Source organism: Copadichromis virginalis, linkage group LG23 (assembly GCF_057382275.1).
Source record: "Copadichromis virginalis isolate Kocher_CV1m ecotype Utaka linkage group LG23, C_Virginalis_male_GT1.1, whole genome shotgun sequence".
Lineage (NCBI taxonomy): Eukaryota > Metazoa > Chordata > Actinopteri > Cichliformes > Cichlidae > Copadichromis > Copadichromis virginalis.
The window spans coordinates 17,988,418-18,012,071 of NC_140639.1; the positions used below are offsets into that span (position 1 = coordinate 17,988,418).

A 23,654-nucleotide genomic window follows, 5' to 3' on the forward strand; every position below is an offset into this window, starting at 1 on the left:
TGACCATCTCTAACTGTCCATGACTCTTCTTCATGTCACAGCTCAGCACTCACATCACTGCTCCATCATTATTCACAGGAACCAACCTGGACCTCCACCCAGCTGCGTGTCCTTAAAGAGTGACAAAGTGAAGGATATCATCAAGAAATTTGAACCAACACGACCATTTCAGAAAAAGTAAGTTAATGTCAGTATTAACATGTCTTGTATTTACATCACATCTAAACTGTGTCTATACCTTGGCTATATATTTTTTTGTTATTTTGTATTTTTCTTTTTATATTTATTTATTTTTTTATATATTTTTTAGGATCCATCAGAAACTCAAACCTGAACCCAGCTGTGTGTCCTTACAGAGTGACAAAGTGAAGGATATCATCAAGAAATTTGAACCAACACGACCATTTCAGAAAAAGTAAGTTAATGTCAGTATTAACATGTCTTGTATTTACATCACATCTAAACTGTGTCTATACCTTGGCTATATATTTTTTTGTTATTTTGTATTTTTCTTTTTATATTTATTTATTTTTTTATATATTTTTTAGGATCCATCAGAAACTCAAACCTGAACCCAGCTTTGTGTCCTTACAGAGTGCCCAAGTGAAAAAGCTAATTAATACATTGGAACAAAGAGAGCCAAGTGGGAAAAGGTTTGCTAATGTCGATAATATCAGTAATATGTGATTAACCTTTTATTGAAGATCTGAACTTTTTTAGCAACCATCAGAGACTCAAACATGAACCTGAACTCACCTGTGTGTCTCTCAAGAGTGACGCGTCAAAGGGTGATAGTTGTTCTCCTGCAGACAAGTGTGTGTAAATGTTGTTGGTCAGTCAGTGTTTGTGAATAAATCCTCCATCAGGTTTAATATCAGCTCAGCTCTTTTTCATGCACGTTTCCATGATCATATGTGAAGCGGTGTGTGTTCGAGTGTTTCCACAAACACAGCAGTCAGAGTGTAAAGAATGGATGTTATAGGAGATGTTTCTGTAGTGAAGAGGCTGAGCATCTGTAGGACTCCAGCTGCTCCAGCAGGTGTCTCCTTTGTGCTTTGCTTCAAACAAAGTGTAGGGAGGAACTTCCACTCAGGTCTTTCAGGTTTTGCTGGATGTCAGAGGACAAACAGTTGTGCACTGTTGTAGCATAAGTGCATCAGTTCAGGGTCTGTGTGTCAAGTTTTGCCCAGACGGCAGAATGACAGGACCCAATCGCAGAACTCTTCTAAACAGTAAGGAGAAGAGACGGGAAGTTGGGATGGAGGGAAAACAAAAACAAACTGGCTGGTCATGCTAGTGAGGACAGGGGAACGATGACACTGTGTGTGCAGCTGTCAGTGGTTCTAAGTTGAAGCTTGGCTGATACCCTTGTCCTCCAAGGACCAGAGTTATGATATCATCATGTTGTTGGTAATTTAAAATATATTTTAACTGTAATTATTATGAATTCCTCCTTAGTACCACATTTCTTATTCTAGAGCAGATTTAGAAACCTCTTTTAAACCAGTGTATAAATCTTGATTAAAAACTAATTAGCGTGCTTATCTTTTTCTGCTGGAGTCTTGTACTTTTATTTTATTTATTTGACTTAATTTTTTCATTCATATTTCTATTTTTTAATAAGTGGTAAATGGCCTGTATTTGTATAGTGCTTTACTAGTCCCTAAGGATCCCAAAGCGCTTTACACATCCAGTCATCCACCCATTCACACACACATTCACACACTTAAGTGATATGATTTGTAGAAATGTCAGTTGATTTTAAGTTGTTTTCTAAAGATTGTGAGCCCTCTTTGTTTTCTGTTGAAAGTTTAATTCGATAAGTATCTCTTTAATTTATATATTAACAGCATTGTTAGAGTTGAAGTTGCATTAGGTAAAATATACATGACAACTAGAGGGCACTGTGAAGTATACTAAAAGCTAAAAACGTAGATGTGATGAGACATGTTTTATGTTTTACAGGTCAGAGATGGAGAAGGCCTTACCAGTGCAGCTACTGGAAATGCTGAAGAAAATGGGAGAGGAGGAGCTGAAGCTTTTCCACTTTTACCTGCAGTATGAACCTGGAGATGACTTCCCCAAACTCTATAAGTACCAGCTGGAGAACGCAGACAGACTGAAAACAGTAGAAGTGATGGTGCAGGCATATTCAGACCGTGTGATGCAGGGGGCGAGGTTGATTTTAGAGAAGATGAATGAAGGTAAGTCAGAGGAAAAAGACACATTAAACATTTAGTACGGTATGCAGATATGACATTGTCACAGTTTATTTTATGAAATGTATCAAAATATTATAGTCTGACTTGTTATATTTATATATTTCTGATGCCACGCAGGTTGTCATTTTTAAAAAGACCAGTTTACGATTCAAAGTGCACTTTCCCTAACAGGAAGTCCCCCAGCCCAGGAAGCTTCAACAGTTTCATCAGAAGGTAAGAATACATTAGTTTGTCTCAGTAGATAATAATAAAGCAGAAACACACGAAGCCTGAGCTGAACAATGAGAGCTTTGATTGTTTCCATGTGGTGTCTCTGTAGCCTCACTGTAGCTCTGCTGTATGACTGTAAGCTTGAGCTCTAATGAATGAACAGCTGGCTGGTTTAATAATCTCTAACTTTATTTCACTGGGTGTAACAGCAAACAACATTAAAAGGGAGGGTTACAGAGCTTTAGATGAGATGTGAGGATGGTTCATAGCAGATTAGAAAAAAATCTAGAAAAGCATCTAACATATTTGGAATCTGAAATAGTCTTACAAGCCATACTTTTAGAAAATTGTACAATGACTTTATAAAACATTCAAACATTTACTCTTTATGTTTTCAAATTACTTTTAATTTTAAACCAGAGATTTTAGAAATAAGTAAATATGTAAAATTATATAACAAAAGACTTAAAGACATATTTTAACACTGTGCTGTCCATTATGCTATTTGTTTAAAATTATCAAAGCAAATAACAACCCCCCAAAATGTTGAAGATGAGGTCTTTCTAAAACCTGATTCGGAATCAGAAACTTTATTAATTCCAGATGGAAATTGAGTTGTCACAGCAGCAAATACACAAAAACAACATGCACTCCTATAAAATGAGTGTAGAAACAGAGTTATGATAGATGAATATTAAGATAAATAGATAAATATAAAGATAAAGATAAAGGTATAAATATAAATATACAATGAATATAAAAGGACAAGTATGTGTGGAAATATATCTTGTGGTGTACAAAAGTGACAGGCTGCATTGAGGTGTAATTAATTCTGTTCCACATGTGTGGACCTGACCCAAGTGGATGAATTAAAGATTCTGATAGCAGCAGAAGGAACAATTTCCTGTAACGTTCCGTCAGACAGCGAGGTTGAAGGAACCTGTTGCTGAAATTTCTCTTCAGATTATCCAGTGTGTTATGGAAGGGATGGGACTTATTGTCCATGATTGCCAGCAATTTTTCCAGCATTCTATAACTGATCACCTCATCCAGGGTGGCAATCTTCATGCCAACAACAGACTCAACCTTCCTGATGAGTTTGTTCAGTCTATTTGCATCCTTTGCTTGGGTGCCTGCACGCCATCGCAAAGAAGATGGTGTTCGCAATAACAGACTGATAAAACATATAGAGCAGCCTGCTGTATACACTGAAGGATCTGAGCCTTTGTAGAAAGTAAAGCCAGCTCTGACCACTGGCAGACCACTCCAGCCTGTGATCCAATTGATCACATTGCTGATTGGCTGAGGAGAAAAAGTATTCATGGTATACCAATAGCATGACCAATTTACGGTGACATAGCAACAAGATGTTATGTCCACCCAAGACAACCCCAATTCTAATTTTTTGTGTAAAAAGTGTGGACTTCAAACTATATGCCTGTTTTTAAATTGTGTTGATAGGCCACGAAAAACCAGAGTTATGATAAAAAATGCAATGTTTTTTTCCTGAATACTATTGTTGTTTATGTTTACTGCGGGAAGAAATGGTAAAAACTGCATTTTCTAAGGAAAGCCCTCAAAAGCACTCTCCGCTTGTGAGCAAAAACAAAAACCAAAAAACCCCCCACCCTTTCCTATTGGTGGAAAAATGTACCATGTCGACCAATCAAAAAATGATATGGCAGCATGGCATTTAGTAGAGGTGGGAATTACCATACATCCCACGATACGATATTATCACAATACTTAACGCACGATATGATATTATTGCAATTTTTTAAAATATTTTGCGATATTCAGATTCTGTACATAAAGGTAAACTTTATCAATATTCATTTTATCTAATATCAAAGTCTCACACTCAGTCTTTCTCTCATTTCAGTCAGTTTTATTGTTGACAAACTGAACGGCTTGTATTATAGTCTAGTCCAACTTAACTGAATGCAACCATCTGGTACAATTATAGCTATTCTGAACTATGCAACTTATGAAAACTATGCAGCCCATTCAGCAACTGAATAATTTGAAAGTAAATTAAAACAAAATATAATTTTACATTAAATAAAAAAGTTTTAAACTTAATTAAAATAAAACATGTCTTAAATTAAAATAAGTAAACTGTCATGTTTATTGCTGCCAAAAAAAAAGTTAAACACATTTGGACAGTGAAGGAATGTCAGGATTCTTGCTCAGAAAAAGGAGCTGATCAACATACTCTGAAGTCAGAGCATGTTCCAGTCCACAAAAACCTTTTTTGCAACAAAATATCGATTTCTGCTGTCCCTGTATCGATACATTATTAGCAAACAAAATATCACGATACTACACAGTATTGATTTTTCCCCCACCCCTAGCATTTAGGTGTTTAGGAGTGATGGCAGCGAGAAAGCGAAAAAGCGAGAGAGAGAGAGAGAATTTTGAGATGTGGGAGATTTGTGACAAGTCTAAAGTTGGTGTGTTGTGTTGTGTAGTTAGTGTGTAGTGTAGTCAATAAGAGTTTTTTTGTGTGTCAGAACAATGAGGAGAGTGCTGAATGTCACAGTTGCTGGCAAAAAGACACCAAAGGCAAATTAGAGTGTAAACGCTGTCTCCAGGTGGAAAACAGGATGAGTGATACACCTCCTGCTGTCAGGCCTGCAGGTATCAGGCTTGTGATGTTCTCCTTTATCTTATAGTGGAATGAAATAATTTTTGGAATTGCATAAATAATTTGTGTGGCATTTTATTTGACGAGAACACCTGATTGTTCTGTAAATAGTTTGAAATGTTTATATAATAAAAACCCATATTTCCTGCATTTTTAGATAAATAGCTGCATATAACTTTGTTGTTTTCAGTTACTTTTTTGAAGAAGTAACTAGTTACTATAGTTAATTACTTTTTCAAAGTAACTTGCACAACAATCGTCATTATATACTGTATTTTGCAGACAAAAAGTTACAGGACTCACTCACAGACGACAGTCGGACAATCTCACCCAGTGCACAGCAGGAGCTTCACACAGACTCATACTCATAATACAAGTCAGAGCTTTATGTGTGTTTTTGAAATTTTTGTTCAATTTATCTTTGCTTCCAATAGTGTTAACATACTACACAGGTCATGAACAATTTTTTTTTTAATTTTCATTATAAGTGTGCTAAAGTACCTAATTAAAAGTATTCTAACAGAAATGTAAATGCTGTAATTTTATTCTTTTAATAAACCATGTAACTTGGATGGATGCAATGGACGTGGCCACAGTGCACACGTCTGATGTTGCTCACAGTGGTCCAAGGGAACACTCAGGTAGTTTGTGTGTTTGCTCAGACACATTAAAATTTAGAGGGAACATCGCTAATAGGATGTGACTATTTCGATATCAGTCCCACCAATGCAGACAGGGGAGGGTCAGGAGCCGTTTCTGCCAAATTCCACCACGAGCTCCTTTGATTTGGACACATTCAACTGCAGGTGGTTCACCTCACACCACCTCACAAAGCGATCAATCGGTCTTCTGTACTCCTCTTCCCATCCCATCTCCACACTTCCAATAATGGCTGTGTCATCAGAGAATTTCTGGAGGAGACAAGTTTCTGTGATCTACTTGAAGTTGGTCATATAGATGGTGAAGAGGAAAGGGATAAGAGTTCCCTGGGGTGCTCCGATGTTGTTCTTCAGATTCTCTGACACACAGCTCTGCCGTCTTACAAACTGCGGCCTGCCTGTCAGGTAGTGCTGATCAACTGGACCAGTGGAGCCTCCACTTACATGTCTTCCAACTTTTCCCTCAACAGCCTGGGCCGGACTGTGTTAACCCTTTAAGACCTACCATAGAACCAAGTCCGCCAGAGCTCATATTATATTTTTACATGCTGTAGTGCCATTTTTGGGAGCATTTCAAGTTGCTATACATCAATACAACCATTCTAGCCCAAATTTTAATAATATGTATGCATTAACTGCATAGTAATTACATAAATTTCAAAAAAGTGCAATAAAGTACAAAAAACTTGAAAATCATTTTTGTCTTTTTAACATATATTTCTAGTTAGAGAAATTTAAGAGGCTTATCCCTCAAAACTGCAAATACAAAAGAGTTGCACAAAGTAGTCTCCCATCACAGGAAATTTATTTTGAGTGTCTTTATATTTTTATTTTTGAAATACACCAATTTTTATACACTGCAGGAAAAACGAAAATAAATATTATGATGCAAATTTGCAAAAAAATTGTTTATTTTGATGAATATGCTATTTCCAGCAGTGCAATTTGAGTCCTAAACATCCCAGAAATGATACAGAAAGTCATGAAGTCAAACATAACTTTTAAAAACACCAGTATAGGCTCATTAGGCCCTGAAGGCAAAAAACTACATTTCCGCAAAATGACGTCACTTCCAGTTTCGGGCAGGTCATGGCGGACATGTAATAGTTCGCGCTGATGGACATAGGAAGTGTTACGAACAGCTGATCGGATCGGCAAAGCGTGTTTCTGGAATATTATGTTTTTGTTGCTGCATGTGCTTTTTATGCAGTTTTTGCAAAACTATATGTGGAAGGAAACTGTGACCTAGGACAAGCTGATGGCATAAGATGTAAGTACAACTCCTCTGGTTTCATATGCAAAAAAAATTATTGCGCTAGCTTACGTGGTTGCAGATCTACCGGGATTTAAAAATAGTTACGCAAAACAGAGCGCGCCCTTTCTGACCGGTTTTAAGGGTTAAAGACGCTAGAGAAGTCGAAGAACATTATCCGAACTGTGGTGGTCGTATCACTGTATCACTGCATTGCCCACTCCCAAGTGGGGCTGGTATGCAGTGTTGGGAAGGTTACTTTTAAAATTTATTCCATTACAGAATACACAATACATGCCCCAAAATGTATTCTGTAACGTATTCCGTTACGTTACTCAATGACAGTAACGTATTCTGAATACTTTGGATTGCTTAATATATTCCATCCATCCATCCATCTTCATCCGCTTTATCCGGGGCCGGGTCGCGGGGGCAGCAGCCTAAGCAAAGAGGCCCAGACCTCCCTCTCCCCAGCCACCTCCTCCAGCTTATCCGGGGGAATACCAAGGCGTTCCCAGGCCAGCCGAGAGATATAATCTCTCCAGCGTGTCCTGGGTCTGCCCCGGGGCCTCCTCCCGGTGGGACATGCCTGGAACACCTCAACCAGGAGGCGCCCAGGGGGCATCCTTGTCAGATGCCCGAACCACCTCAGCTGGCTCCTTTCGATGTGGAGCAGCAGCTGCTCTACTCTGAGCCCCTCCCGGATGGCCGAACTTCTCACCCTATCTCTAAGGGAGAGGCCAGCCACCCTTCGGAGGAAGCTCATTTCTGCCGCTTGTATCCGCGATCTCGTTCTTTCGGTCACTACCCACAGCTCGTGGCCATAGGTGAGGGTAGGGACGTAGATCGACCGGTAAATTGAGAGCTTCGCTTTTACACTCAGCTCCCTCTTCACCACGACGGACCGGTGCAGCGTCCGCATTACTGCAGCTGCAGCCCCAATCCGTCTGTCGATCTCCAGCTCCCTTCTCCCATCACTCGCGAACAAGACCCCGAGATACTTGAACTCCTCCACTTGGGGCAGGAACTCATCCCCGACCCGGAGTGGGCACTCCACCCTTTTCCGGCTGAGAACCATGGCCTCAGATTTGGAGGTGCTGATCCTCATTCCCGCTGCTTCACACTCGGCTGCGAACCGCTCCAGTGCGAGCTGGAGGCCCTCACCCGATGAAGCCAACAGAACCACATCATCTGCAAAAATCAGAGATGAGATTCTGAGGCCACCAAAGCGAAAGTCCATAAAAATTATGATATATATTATCATGCTTTTTACAACAACGTGAATGTACTATTGCTGTGTGATTTATTACTATTACTGAAGGTCCTCGTCTCCAAACTGTAGTAAAGGGACCTCTGACTAATACGGCGGGGTCCCTGTCGGCTCGTAGCCGAAAAATAGCTTTACTTTGTTGTGTGGGTCAACTTTTCTTACGAGAGACAGAGAGAGGCGTTGAAAGACTGCTCCAACGGAACTTATTGTTTTCGGAGGAAAACAGGAACACGGTGTACAGTCGAGTCTTAATAGCTTACTTACAACTGGGCTCGTCAGGCTCTCTTCTTGGCTGAAGTGGTTATTATTATATTTACATGCTTCCAGCTCCCGTTTTTCCTCGATGACAACTCGTACCTTTCCACTCCCCTTTTTCTCCCTCCTCGCTTACAGACCCATAACGTGTATGGCAGTCCATTCTCCCTGCAACACGGACTACACTGCCCATGATGCTACATTCTTTAGAGCTATGCTTGTAGCATTCTGCCTGTTAGCTTAGCACAACAACAACAACGAAAAGGCGCTCTCTCACCCAGGAAACACACAGTCGCAGAGAGAGAGAGAGAGCGTCGCCCTGTAACCATGGCAACCGTAACGCTGCTGCCTGGAACAACAGAACGTAGCTGTCAAACAAAACCCAAACATTCCTGACCCGCGACAATATGAAACAGGAAAGTACCGCAGTGTAATCCATTTATTTCAACAAAGTAACTGTATTCTAAATACCACCTTTTTAAACGGTAACTGTAACGGAATACAGTTACTCATATTTTGTATTTTAAATACGTAACGGCGGTACATGTATTCCGTTACTCCCCAACACTGCTGGTATGGAAACTGCAGAGGGTCTTGTGACTTGCTCACCAGGGGTCTGAGGTGCTCCAGGATAAATCTCTCCAAAACCTTCGTAATATGAGAGGTCAGTCCTAGAGACCTGTAGTCACCAGGGATGATGTTTTCTATAGCACTGGGACTCTCTGGAAGTGCAGGCTCAGGTTGTATAGGTGATGGAGTACTCCACAAAGCTGCCTAGCACAGGCTTTCAACACTCTGGGACTGATGATTTGTTTTGTCTGGAAATGTATTTGTACTCTATTATCGTACCCATATGTAATTAATTTTATTTCATATTTTATGATTGAGAAGCACTTTGGTGTACCTCTGGTCTTTAAATGTGCTATATAAATAAAGCATGCTGTTGGGTCCTGCTGCTTTCCCCTGTCTGAGCCTCCCCAGCTTTCTTCTCACCTGAGTAGGTGTGATATGCAGGTTGGTTTGTGGGGCGACTGTGTGGAAAGCGGCGGTGTCACAGCAGGCGTGGACATGACCCTAGGCTAACAGGCGGCTTGGCAGGTGGCCAGCATGCAGGACCAGACGAGGCAGGACCAGACGAGGCAGGACCAGAGGGCTCACTGACCTCCGGATCGGGCTGAACAAGTCCCTCTTGCATGCTGACCTCCCTCTTGGGCTGAGCAGGTGCCTCCTGTGTGCGGACCTCTGGCTCAGACTGAGCAGATCCCTCAAGTGCACAGGGACACCACTGGGGCCAGCGGCACTGTCGGCAAGAACCCAAGCCAAGCTACCAGATTTTATAATATGGTGCTCATGTAAGGGAGGCATGATGAGGTTCTGGTGTGTGTCAGCCTCCCCTGCAGCCCTGGCACAAACCACGTCCCGCCACAAACTTGTTTACCCTCTGTACATCCTGCACAGTTTCACCCACACCTTTCTTCTGAAAGCCAGTGATATCTCTCAACACTCTGATTGGAATTCACATAAAATCCAGCCGTCTCCTGTCACCTCAGGCGGCTATATATTTTAAGGTACAGACCCTATTTATACACTTATACAATTATACATAGAAATTTTTAACAATGAGACGACTAACTGGGTGGTCTAACTGGGTGATATGGCACTATAAGGTAATTTAGATAAGATTGGGCCTGATTATTTAAGATGTTGTATGTGAGTAGCAGGTTTTTGATTTGCGGATTTAACAGGGAGTCAATGAAGGGAAGCCAATATATGACAAATCTGCTCTCTCTTTCTAGTCCCTGTCAGGACTCTTGCTGCAGCATTTTGGATCAACTGAAGGCTTTTCAGAAAGAATTACAGTAGTCCAGCCTAAGAGTAATAAATGCATGAACTACTTTTTCAGCTTCACTCTGAAAGTCACTCTGTTTCTGATCTTAGAGCACAAATGGAAGAAAGCAGTCCTATATCAGTTAGCTGTTTTACAACTACTCTTTTTCAAAAAAAAAATTGAAATAAAAGGAAGGTTGGATATTTGCCTATGTCTAGCTAAGACAGTTGGGTCAAGTGATGATTTTTTAACTAATTGTTTAACAACTGCCAGCTTGAAGGCCTGTGCTATGTAGCTGATAAATAGAGATAGACTGATAGATTTTCTCTCATGGTTAAAATTTTATTTGTGAAGAAATTTATTAACTCATTACTAGTTAAGTTTAAAGGAAATCTCGGCTCAACAGGGATCTGACTTTCTGTCAGCTTGGCTAAAATGCTAAAGAGAAACCTAGGGTTGTTCTTATTTATTTCAACCATTGATGAATATTAAGATGTCATGACTTTAGAGAGGGCTTTTCTTTTGTTGACAAACAAACTGTCTCTTCAGGCTAAATTAAGATCTTCTACATTAGTGAGACATCATTTTCATCAGATTATGGATTTTCTGCTTTAGGATGTGAGTTTGTGAGTTATACCAGGGAGTCAAGCACTTCTCATCCGAAGCTTTCTTTTTGCTTCACTTTTGGAGCCTGATGCTACAATCTTTTGAATATTTTTTTATTTTAATAGTCTTTACTCAATACACCATAATGACAAACTGAAAACATGATTCCAATTTTTTTTAATTAAAAAAATATATCATAAAAACAATGTTTAGATAAGTATTCAAGCTTTCCGCTTTTCTTGACTGCTTAGAAGTTTCTACACCTTGAGTGGAAGCCACTTGTAGTACAATAAAAATTGACTGATTATGTTTTGGAAAGGTACACCCCTCTCTATAGAAGACATCGCAGCTGACAAATCAGAGCAAAGCCATGAAGTCAAACCTAAGAGATAGGGTTGTTGCAATGCACAGATGTGGAGGAGGCCACAGAAAACTTCTTGCCTTTATAATTCTCTAATGGTAGAGACTATAAGGATTCTCCCAAGATTGTCTTAGTGAGAGAGATGACCAAGAGCCTGAAATTCACTCTGAGCTTCACAGAGCCTCTGTGAAGATGGGACTATGTTCCAGAAGGACAACAATCACTGCAGCACCGCCACAGATTTCGGCTTTATGGCAGAGTTGTTTGACACAGGCCTCTCCTCAGTGCAAAACACATGAAAGCCCATTTGGAGTTCAAAAAAGCACCTGAAGGACTCTCGGACTGTGAGGAACAAGACTTTCTGCTTTAATAAAATCAATTCTTCAATTCTAAAGTCTTTCTCTGGAAGAAACCAGGCATCACTCATCATCTACCCGATACTATCCCAACAGCAAAGCACGGTGGGGGTAGCATCATGCTGTGGTGGTGTATCTCAGCTGCAAGGACTGGGAGACTGGTCAAGGTTGATGGAAAGCTGTATGGTACAAAGATATCCTTAATGAAGGCCTCCTCCATAGTGCTGAAGGTAAAACTTCCAAAACAACAATGACCCTAAGTACACAGCGAGGACATCACAGCTGTAGCTTAGGAACAGCTCCGCAAATGTCTGAGACTAACCCAGTGAGAGCTGACTTCAACCCTGTCAAACATCTCTGTAGTGACCTGAAAATGACTGCCTGATGGTTACATCTAGCCTAAATGAGTTTAAAAGGATTTGCAAACAAGAGTCGCAAAAATTCCTCTGTAACACCCTGTTAGAAAAATAAGATAAGACAAACGGAGACAGAGCAGAGGCGAAGCTTTACTTTATCTTACAAAAAGGGGTGGCTGTAGCTCAGGTGGCAGAGCAGGTCAGCCACTAATCAGAAGGTCGGTGGTTCGATCTCAGGCTGCCTCCTGGCTGCATTTCAAATATCCTTGGGCAAGATACTAACCCCATGTTTGCCTACTGGTGGTGGTCAGAGGGCCCGGTGGCGCCAGTGTCCGGCAGCCTCGCCTCTGTCAGTATGCCCCAGGGCAGCTGTGGCTACAATGTAGCTTGCCATCGCCAGTGTGTGAATGTGTGTGTGAATGGGTCAATGACTGAATGTAGTGTGAAGCGCTTTGGGGTCCTTAGGGACTAGAAAAGCGCTATACAAATGCCATTTACCATTTTTATCAAAAAGGAGTCACAGAATGCACAGAGTCTATTCAGGAACCTCAAATTGGGGAAGTCTGTCTGTCACTCTTTATGCAGTTACCCCCTCCTCCTAGTGACCCAACACCAGGAATTCCTTCGCCATATGACGACATGTTTAGGATAGAGTTAATAGTGGGAGAGAATGTCATGGCGACAGGTATGTGCTATGTTTAGCTGGTTCATCATATGTGATATAACACAACAGACTCAAACAACTTAACTCTTTTAGCGTTTTTCAATAAAAGCAATGCTGTGTTTATTTATGATTAATTAAGTCCATGTATCTCCTTATCCTTATCAGTTTTCAACACGTTACAATCCAGCATATGCTGAGATGTCATATGAGACATCTTCATCAGCCAGACAGAGTTGGTCATTCATGTAATTGGTCTTGGTAAGCGCCGTGTCAATTAGTCGGGGAATTGGTGCTCAAATAAATGGAATGTGGCAGCAGCCACACAGCATCAGCAAGGCGGCTGCAACTGCAATAGATACTAAGAGAGAAGAGATTAGACCATTCTGCTTTCAAAACCATTGGTCTTGGAAGTCCTTAAATGGATCATTGATCCCAGAATTTCAGCTAGTTCTTCTGCCAACGTGTCACAGAGCCATCTGGAGAGGTGTTGTTTGGGATGAATGTGCAACAGCTGCTACCAAACATTCTGCAAACACCCCCTTTCTCAGCTAGCAAAATGTCCAGTGCCATTCTATTCTGCCAAATCATGAGTGATGCAGCATGCAGCTGTTCAGAGTCCCTTTTTCTGTATCTCTGGTATTATTCAGGAAACGCTGTTGAATATAATACAGAGAGTTAATCCAATCTATAGTCACATTTATTGTGACCCACTAGAAAAATGGTGACTCAAATCCCATAGTTATCTCTTTGCAAGCATTGTATTCCACCAGTGCTATGGTTTACAAACCAATCTTTTTAGTAAGAGGCTGAGTTGTCTGTCACAGTCACAGTTGCACCATGATAGGTGACCCAAATTCCAGTCTTGCCCCAATCTAGTAAAACGTGTAACTTTCTACATAAGCTTGAGCATTGAGTGGAGTGTCTGGCTTTAAAGGTGGATAAGAGGTAATGTAGAGTGCAACAAGAGGTATTACTTGGTCTCACCTTGAGGCGACTATTGTTGTGATTTAGTGCTGTATAATAATGGTCTAAACACGTATGTATGTATGCATGTGTATATGTGTATATACACACACACACACACATATGTGTGTGTGTGTGTGTGTGTATATATATATATATATATATATATATATATATTAGGGGTGCAACGATACTCGTATCGATATTGAACCGTTCGATACAGTGCTTTCGGTTCGGTATGCATATGTATCGAACAATACAAAATAAATTTTTAATTTATTTGATCAACTTTCTTTCTGACGATGCTGTCTGTGTTGAGCGCTCAGTGAATCTGCGCTCGACAGTGCAGCCTAGGCGGAGTAGTCGAACGCAGATTCACTGAGCGCAGGGCAAGCTAGCGAGACAGAAGTTAAGCTCTCCTTGCAACATGGCAAATTGAACCTGCCCCACCCTCATTCAGATCTGGCGTTTGGAACTATTTTGGTTTTCATGTGACGTATGACCCTGAAGGTAAGCACGTCATGGACTAAAGTAAAACAGTATGTTGGATGTGCCACGCAATGCTCAATTACATGGGTGGGAGCTAGTGTGTTAGCGCAGTTAGCTCGTTAACGTGTTGGCCGTCCAGCTCCATGCACAGGCCATCCGCGGTAGCTCGTTAAGGGAGATTTGCCGTGTAAATCTCATTTCAACGAGATTTACGCTGACAGCACTATTGGGAACACAACAAATATGACTGCACATTTACACCGACATCATCCTAGTACAAAGACAAGTGGAAGCAGACAAAAACAACAAGCACGCATGCTACAAACTTTACCCGAGTCATTTAGACAGCCATTAGCCCGACGTCCTGGGGCTAGCGATTTTTCCAGTCAGGCTACCGGTGAGGTCGGCTGCGGTCACGACTGCTCCGACCACTTTTTCTTTGTCTTTGTTTTTTAAGTTAGTTTTCAGCGTTTCTAAATCGGCAAAATCACCACCATTGGGTACATTAGGTATGACAGTGACACTCTTGTTTCTATTGGTTTACAATGTACTCACAATTCGAAGTTTTTAACTCCGGATCCGAGCTGGCCGAGTGAGATCTTGAGGGAGAACAAAGGGAAGCGGCGGCAGCCTAGAGGGAAGCGAGCCGGCGTCAGGAACAGACTGAGAGCTCGTGCACACCGCACACCTCTGCCTAGCATCCTGCTCGCCAACGTCCAGTCACTGGAGAACAAGCTTGACGACCTCAGGGCCAGGGTAAAGTTCCAGAGAGACATTCGGGACTGCAATCTCCTCTGCTTCACCGAGACATGGCTGAACCCAGCGGTGCCGGACCACGCCATCCAGCCGGCCGAGTTCTTCTCGGTTCACCGCATGGACAGGACACGGGACTCGGGGAAGTCAAGGGGAGGCGGCGTGTGTTTAATGGTGAACAACAACTGGTGCAACAGTGCGAACGTTGTTCCTCTCACACGCTCCTGCACACCAAATCTGGAACTACTGTCCATCATGTGTCGTCCTTTTTATCTACCTCGGGAATTTACATCGGTCATTATAAGTGCCGTTTATATTCCACCACAAGCGGACACGGTCACCGCCTTATGCGAGCTGCATGAGGCACTCACACAGCACCAGACACAACACCGGGACGCTGCGCTTATTGTGACGGGGGACTTTAATAGCGCGAACCTCAAACGCGCAGCGCCGAACTTTTATCAACACATCTCCTGCCCCACCAGAGGTGAAAGGACACTGGACCACTGCTACACTACGGTCAAGGACGGCTACAAGGCACAATCCCGCCCTCCTTTTGGCAAATCTGATCACGCCGCCATCTTCCTCATCCCAAAATACAAACAAAGGCTGAAACAGGAAGTTCCGGTTCAGAGGAAGGTCGCGCGCTGGACGGATCAATCGGTGGCCGCGTTACAGGACGCACTCGATGACGCAGACTGGGGCATGTTCAGAAACAGCTCCGATGATGATGTCAACGTGTTTACGGAAGCGGTTGTGGGATTCATCGGGAAACTAGCGGATGATACCGTGGAGACAAAGACTATCACAACGTTTCCCAACCAGAAGCCGTGGGTGGATAAAACCATCCGCGACGCTCTGAGATCCCGCACCGCTGCCTACAACACGGGACTCACGATGGGGGACATGGACCCGTACAAAGCCGCGTCATATAACGTGCGGAGGGCGGTGAAAGAGGCGAAGCAGCGCTACGGGAGGAAACTAGAGTCACAACTCCAACAGAGTGACTCTAGGAGCCTGTGGCGGGGACTAAGGACAATAACGGACTATAAAGCACCAACAACCGGTATGACGAACGCGGCCGTGACTCTGGCAGACGAGCTGAACACTTTCTATGCTTGTTTCGAGGCTGCAGCTAAGGTCTCCAACAATGCTAGTGCTAGCGGCGCTAACGGCTGCAGACAGGAAGATACTGCCAGCACCGGAAACGTGCTCGTCATCTCCGAGCATGAAGTAAGGAGAACCTTCAAGAGAGTGAACACCAGGAAAGCAGCAGGACCAGACGGCATCCCAGGTCGTATCCTAAGAGACTGCGCATACCAGCTAGCTCCTGTGTTCACTGAGATATTCAACATCTCTCTATCTCAGTCGGTGATCCCCACATGCTTCAAAGAGTCCATCATTGTTCCTGTCCCGAAGAAACCCCACCCTGCTTCTCTTAATGACTATCGCCCTGTAGCCCTCACCTCAGTAGTGATGAAGTGCTTTGAACGCCTGGTCAGAGACTTCATCATTTCTTCACTACCAGACACACTGGACCCACTACAGTTCGCTTACCGTCCAAATCGTTCCACAGACGATGCCATCTCTCATCTCCTCCACACATCACTCACTCACTTGGACACTAGAAAGGGGAATTATGTTAAAATGCTCTTCATAGACTACAGCTCTGCATTTAACACCATAATTCCCTCCACACTCACCACCAAGCTGGAGCATCTGGGACTCAGCTCATCTATGTGTCTGTGGATCTCCAACTTCCTAACTGGCAGACCACAGGCAGTAAGGATGGGCGGACATGTCTCAGCCTCCACCACTCTCAGCACTGGAGCCCCCCAGGGGTGTGTTCTGAGCCCCCTGCTGTACTCTTTGTACACATATGACTGTGTGGCCACTACCAGCTCCACCACCATCATCAAGTTTGCTGACGACACCGTCGTGGTGGGCCTGATCTCTGATAACAATGAGACGGCCTACCTGAAGGAGATTAGGAATCTGGAGAACTGGTGCCAGAGGAACAACCTCCTTCTAAACGTCAGTAAGACAAAGGAGCTGATAGTGGACTTCAGCACTAAGCAGGAGAGGAACTACCAGACCCCTGTCATCAACGAGTGCCCAGTGGAGAGAGTGGACAGCTTCAAATACCTCGGAGTTCACATCACGCAGGACCTGTCATGGTCCTGTCACATCAACACCGTGGTGAAAAAGGCCCGTCAGCGTCTCTACCACCTCAGACGCTTGAGAGACTTCCAACTGCCCTCCAAGGTGCTCAGGAACTTTTACTCCTGCACCATAGAGAGCATCCTGACGGGAAACATCTTAACCTGGTTCGGGAACAGCACCATGCAGGACAGACGAGCTCTACAGAGGGTTGTGCGGTCAGCTGAGCGCACCATCCGCTCCGAGCTCCCTGACCTGCACTCAATCTACAGCAGGCGGTGCTGGACCAAGGCCAGGAAGATCGTGAAGGACCTCAGCCATCCCAACAACAGACTGTTCTCTCTGTTGAGGTCAGGAAAGCGATTCCGCTCCCTGAAGACCAACACAGAGAGACTGAGGAGGAGCTTCTTCCCGCAGGCGATACGGTCTCTCAATCACACCACCACACAGTACTGACCCACACATACAGTTCTTACACACACTGGACATTCTGGACATTGTTTTCACTTCATTACTTAAGTCACGCTGCTGTTATTGTGTATATGCTGCTGTTATTGTGTATATATTTATTTATATTTCTTCATACATTCTTATATAGTTCTATATTGTGTATTTTGTTGTACAGTTATTTTATTTTCAACTTTAATTTATATATTTTATCTTATTCTCCCAGTTAAATTTACCCTTCATTCTAATTTGTGTTGTACAGTTATTTCATTTTTAACCTTAATTTATATTTTATTCCTTCCTAGTTAAATTTACCCTTTTTAATTTTTCATATTTATTTCCTATCTTATTCATAGCCTTTTCCTTTTTTGTTTTCTTTAGGTCACGAGCAGTTGTCCAAGCATTTCACTACATATCGTACTGTGTATGACTGTGTACGTGACAAATAAAATTTGAATTTGAATTTGAATTTAGGAAGGAAAAATATATGTCAATGCTTTTGCATTCTTTCAGAAATGTAGCTGGGTAATTATGTCATTGGCATCGGTGAGCCACTGTCAATATGTGACATATTGAAATCGCATTTGAATTTGCGCTTGTTTTTTGCTTTCACTTTGCAATCGCGCGAACTGTGTATAGAGAGCGACAGCACTGATTGGTGAGTGATGATAATTTGCGCACCAATTCCTCTGACATTGTCTTATCAATCGTTAGCTTACTATGCAAACATGACAAGTGAAATCTTAAACATGCTTAAACATGTGAGAGGTTGATCGCGCAGAGAATCGCTGAGCGTTATGTGAGTGCGTGTGTAAAAGCAGCGGGATATATATTGTAGCGGGTCAGGTCTGTTCGGGGTTCTGTTTGTACAGTTATGTTTTGTTTATGTTGCCATAGTGACGGGTGACGCCCTCTCGCTGCGACGGTGTATCCTTCCGGGGTCAGAGGGCGCCCTGTGTGTTGTTGTTGTTGTTGTTGCTGTGCTGTTGCCGCGCTGAGCAGTTAGCTAGCGGCAGTGTTCTTCTGCAGATGTCAATAAACGGCTGTGCTCCCTGGCTAGCTCACGGGAAGCAAGACCAAACGATACCTCCGTCTCCTCCTTGTCTGAGCTCGCCACATTGGTGTCAGAAGTGGGATGATGGTGGCACCCCATGTTCTGACCCGAGTGACTTTTCCCCCGCCGGTCGTGACCGGCCGGTGCGCCAAAAGAAGGCACCTGGACATTTGCAGGACTTTGTGTGGGGTAATGGGGTCGTTGGGGGCGACTGACCCCTTAGGTGGGGGCTATGTAGCGGGTCAGGGCTGTTCGGGGTTCTTTTTGTACAGTTATGTGTTGTTTATGTTGCCATAGTGACGGGTGACGCCCTCTCGCTGCGACGGTGTATCCTTCCGGGGTCAGAGGGCGCCCTGTGTGTTGTTGTTGTTGTTGCTGTGCGGTTGCCGCGCTGAGCAGTTAGCTAGCGGCAGTGTTCTTCTGCAGATGTCAATAAACGGCTGTGCTCCCTGGCTAGCTCACGGGAAGCAAGACCAAACGACACCTCCATCTCCTCCTTGTCTGAGCTCGCCACAATATTTTAGTTCTGCTGAGCCAAATAAAACAGGTCAGGGTGAAGAAGTGACAGCCAAAGAAAAGCTTACCACAAAACGGAAAAGTTATGACAAATCAGACTATAAGGCAAAAAGAAAGTGCAGCTTTATGGTTTCATGGACAAAAGAATTTCTGTGGCTGCAATATGACAAGCGAAATAACCAGGGCTGCACATAAGTGGTCCGCAGGTGCGCATTCGCTGTCAAAATAAACATTTTTTTTGTATCGAAAAAATATCGAACCGTAACACCAAAGTATCGAACCGAACCGAACCGTGAATTTTGTGTATTGTTGCACCCCCAATATATATATATATATATATATATATATATATATATATATATATATATGTATATGTGTGTGTGTGTGTGTGTGTGTGTGTGTGTATATATATATATGTGTATATATATATATATATATATATTAGGGGTGCAACGATATTCGTATCGATATTGAACCGTTCGATACAGTGCTTTCGGTTCGGTACGCATATGTATCGAACAATACAACATTTGTAATTTATTTTATCAACTTTCCTTCTGACGATGCTGTCTGTGTGGAGCGCTCAGTGAATCTGCGTTCGACTACTCCGCCTAGGCTGCACTGTCGAGCGCAGATCCACTGAGTGCTCCACACAGACAGCATAGTCAGAAGGAAGAGCGCAGGGCACCTCCCCCACCCTCATTCAGATCTGGCGTTTGGAATTTTTTGGTTTTCATGTGACGTATGACCCTGAAGGTAAGCGAGTCATGGACTAAAGTAAAACAGTATGTTGGATGTGCCGTGCAATGCTCAATTACATGGGTGGGAACTAGTGTGTTAGCGCAGTTAGCTCGTTAACGTGTTAGCCGTCTAGCCCCATGCACGGGGCGATCGGCGGTAGCTCGTTAACGGAGATTTGCCGTGTTGTGGTGTTAAGGTCATTTCAACGAGATTAACCTGAAAGCACTAGTGGGAACACAACGAATATGACTGCACATTTACGCCGACATCATCCTAGTGCAAAGACAAAAACAACAAGCATGCTACTAACTTTAGCCGAGTCATTTAGACAGCTGTTAGCACGTGATTCTCCTTATGCTGCTGAGAATATAGCCCAGAAGAAGCGGATAGTATAGCTTTTATTTTGGAAAGAGACATTTCTCTGTAATAAACTCTCTTTTCCAAAGATGAGTGATTCCTCAATCAGATACAGGGCTTGCAATATCGCTAGCCTGACGTCCTGGGGCTAGCGATTTTTTCAGTCGGGCTACCCTGCCCGTCGGGCTATTGTAGGAAGGAAAAATATATGTCAATGCTTTTGCATTCTTTCAGAAATGTAGCTGGGTAATTATGTCATTGGCATCGGTGAGCCACTGTCAATATGTGACATATTGAAATCGCGTTTGAATTTGCGCTTGTTTTTTTGCTTTCACTTTGCAATCGTGCGAACTGTGTATAGAGAGCGACAGCACTGATCTGTGAGTGATGATAATTTGCGCACCAATTCCTCTGACATCGTCTTATTAATCGTTAGCTTACTATGCAAACATGACAAGTGAAATCTCCCGCAGCAAGCTAAACATGTGAGAGGTTGATCGCGCAGAGAATCGCTGAGAATCGCTGAGCTTATGTGAGTGCGTGTGTAAAAGCATTTCAGTTCTGCTGAGCCAAACAAGACAGGTCAGGGTGAAGAAGTGACAGCCAAAGAAAAGCTTACCACAAAACGGAGAAGTTATGACAAATCAGACTATAAGGCAAAAAGAAAGTGCAGCTTTATGGTTTCATGGACAAAAGAATTTCTGTGGCTGCAATATGACGAGCTAAATAACCAGGGCTGCACATAAGTGGTCCGCAGGTGCGTATTCGCTGTCAAAATAAAAAACACGCACAAGGGTTAGGGTTAAATTTAAAAACTGTACTTTTGAGTTAAAATATATATTTATAATTTTAATAAATGACAAATTAAAAAGGCATGAACATTTTTTTTGTATCGAAAAAATATCGAACCGTGACACCAAAGTATCGAACCGAACCGAACCGTGAATTTTATGTATCGTTGCACCCCTAATATATATATATATATGTGTGTATATGTGTGTGTGTGTGTGTGTGTGTGTGTGTGTGTATTATATTATTCTTCATTCTATATAAAATGGATTACACTAATCATCTTGTTTCCTGTTTTAAATTCAGAGGGTCTTCAAAACTGTCAGTTTAAACTCAAATCTAACCTGAAGGAGAGGTTCCAGTGTGTGTTTGAGGGGGTTGCTAAAGCAGGAAACCCAACACTTCTGAATCAGATCCACACAGAGCTCTACATCACAGAGGGAGAGACTGCAGAGATCAATGATGAACATGAGGCCAGAATGATTGAAACTGTGTTCAAGAAACCTGCCAGACCAGAAACAACAATCAGGCAAGAAGACATCTTTAAAGCATCACCTGGAAGACATGAACCAATCAGAACAGTGCTGACAAAGGGAGTGACTGGTATTGGGAAAACAATCTTAATACAAAAGTTCACTCTGGACTGGGCTGAAGACAAAGTCAACCAGGACATCCAGTTCATATTTCCATTCACTTTCAGAGAGCTGAATGTGCTGAAGGAGGAAAAGTTCAGCTTGGTGGAACTTGTTCATCACTTCTTTACTGAAACCAAAAAAGCAGGAATTTGCAGCTTTGAAGACTTCCAAGTTGTGTTCATCTTTGATGGTCTAGATGAGTCTCGAATTCCTCTGGACTTCCACAAAACTACAATCCTAACTGACCCTAGAAAGTCCACCTCAGTGAATGTGCTGCTGACAAACCTCATCAGGGGGTACCTGCTTCCCTCTGCTCGCATCTGGATAACCACACGACCTGCAGCAGCCAATCAGATCCCTCCACAATGTGTTAATATGGTGACAGAGATTAGAGGGTACACTGATCCACAGATGGAGGAGTACTTTAGGAAGAGATCCAGAGATGAGGAGCAGGCCAGCAGGATCATCTCCCACATCAAGACATCACGAAGCCTCCACATCATGTGCCACATCCCAGTCTTCTGCTGGATCACTGCTACAGTTCTGGAGGATGTGCTGCAAACCAGAGAGAAAGGAACACTGCCCAAGACCCTGACTGAGATGTACATCCACTTCCTGGTGGTTCAGGCCAAAATAAGGAAGGTCAAGTATGATGGAGGAGCTGAGACAGATCCACACTGGACTCCAGAGAGCAGGAGGACGGTTGAGTCTTTGGGAAAACTGGCTTTTGATCAGCTGCAGAAAGGAAACCTGATCTTCTATGAATCAGACCTGACAGAGTGTGGCATCGATATCAGAGCAGCCTCAGTGTACTCAGGAGTGCTCACACAGATCTTTAAAGAAGAGAGAGGACTGTACCAGGACAAGGTGTTCTGCTTCATCCATCTGAGTGTTCAGGAGTTTCTGGCTGCTCTTCATGTCCACATGACCTTCATCAACTCTGCAGTCAATCTGCTGGAAGAACAACAGACATCGTCCTGGTGGTCAAAAATTTTTAATGCACCAAAACTACAGTATGTCCACCAGAGTGCTGTGGACAAGGCTTTACAGAGTCCAAATGGACACCTGGACTTGTTCCTGCGCTTCCTCCTGGGTCTTTCAATGCAGCCCAATCAGATTCTCCTACGAAATTTTTTGCCAGACACACTAAGTAGCTCACAGACTATTCAGGAAACAGTCCAGTACATTAAGAAGAAACTCAGTATGAATCTGTCTGCAGAGAAAAGCATCAATCTGTTCCACTGTCTGAATGAACTGAATGATCGTTCTCTAGTAGAGGAGATCCAACAGTCACTGACTTCAGGAAGTTTCTCCACAGATGAGCTGTCTCCTGCTCAGTGGTCAGCTCTGGTCTTCATCTTACTCTCATCAGAAAAAGATCTGGATGTATTTGACCTGAAGAAATACTCAGCTTCAGAGGAGGCTCTTCGGAGGCTACTGCCAGTGGTCAAAGCCTCCAACAAAGCTGTGTAAGTACATTTGTACTGATCCCTCTACTTTTATCATGCAGTTGAGTCTGTAATTTATTTAATCAGACTTTCCATCTTTGTAAGAATTTGTGTCCCAAAGCATGGCAATTACTCTAAAAAAACTGTAACCTTTTTAATGTCTCATAAACTCAATGTTCTTGTGATGCAACATCCAAAAACTATGGCAGTATCATTATTAGTGCTGCTGCTGTGTTACTGGTCTTTTAAAAAAAACCAAACAATCAAACTTTACTTTCCATGTGTTCATGCACCAGTTTTGCATTTAATCATTAGTTTTTACTACATTGTGCCTTGGGCTTCAGTGTTTGTTTACTATTCTTGACCTGAGCTCTCCCCTCACCCCAAACTGTTAACAGCAGATGGTTGTACCTCCTGAGCCTCATTCTCCTGGAGTTTTTCCTTCACACTGTTGCCAAGTGGGAGTTGTCAAATTGTTGGTGCAGACTTTGGTGCATATCAAACAAGCAGTTCTAGCTCCTTCCGTCTTAAGCATACTTTCCCTGGTTGTCTCTTCTATGGCTGCCATAAAATTTCCTCCAGATTATAATCCGCCCACAAAAATCAAAAATACAAA

General features: G+C 42.8%; 1 protein-coding gene across 1 annotated transcript; it reads left to right on the plus strand.

The window, feature by feature from the left end:
- The first annotated feature begins 572 nt into the window (after positions 1-572).
- LOC146680574 (protein NLRC3-like) lies at positions 573-23,063 on the plus strand. The gene is made up of 4 exons (XM_085447179.1): positions 573-653; positions 1,966-2,204; positions 2,394-2,435; positions 21,262-23,063. The coding sequence occupies exons 2-4, from the start codon at positions 1,973-1,975 to the stop codon at positions 23,061-23,063; spliced, it is 2,076 nt and encodes a 691-aa protein (XP_085303305.1). The 5' UTR covers positions 573-653; positions 1,966-1,972.
- The last annotated feature ends 591 nt before the right edge of the window (positions 23,064-23,654 follow it).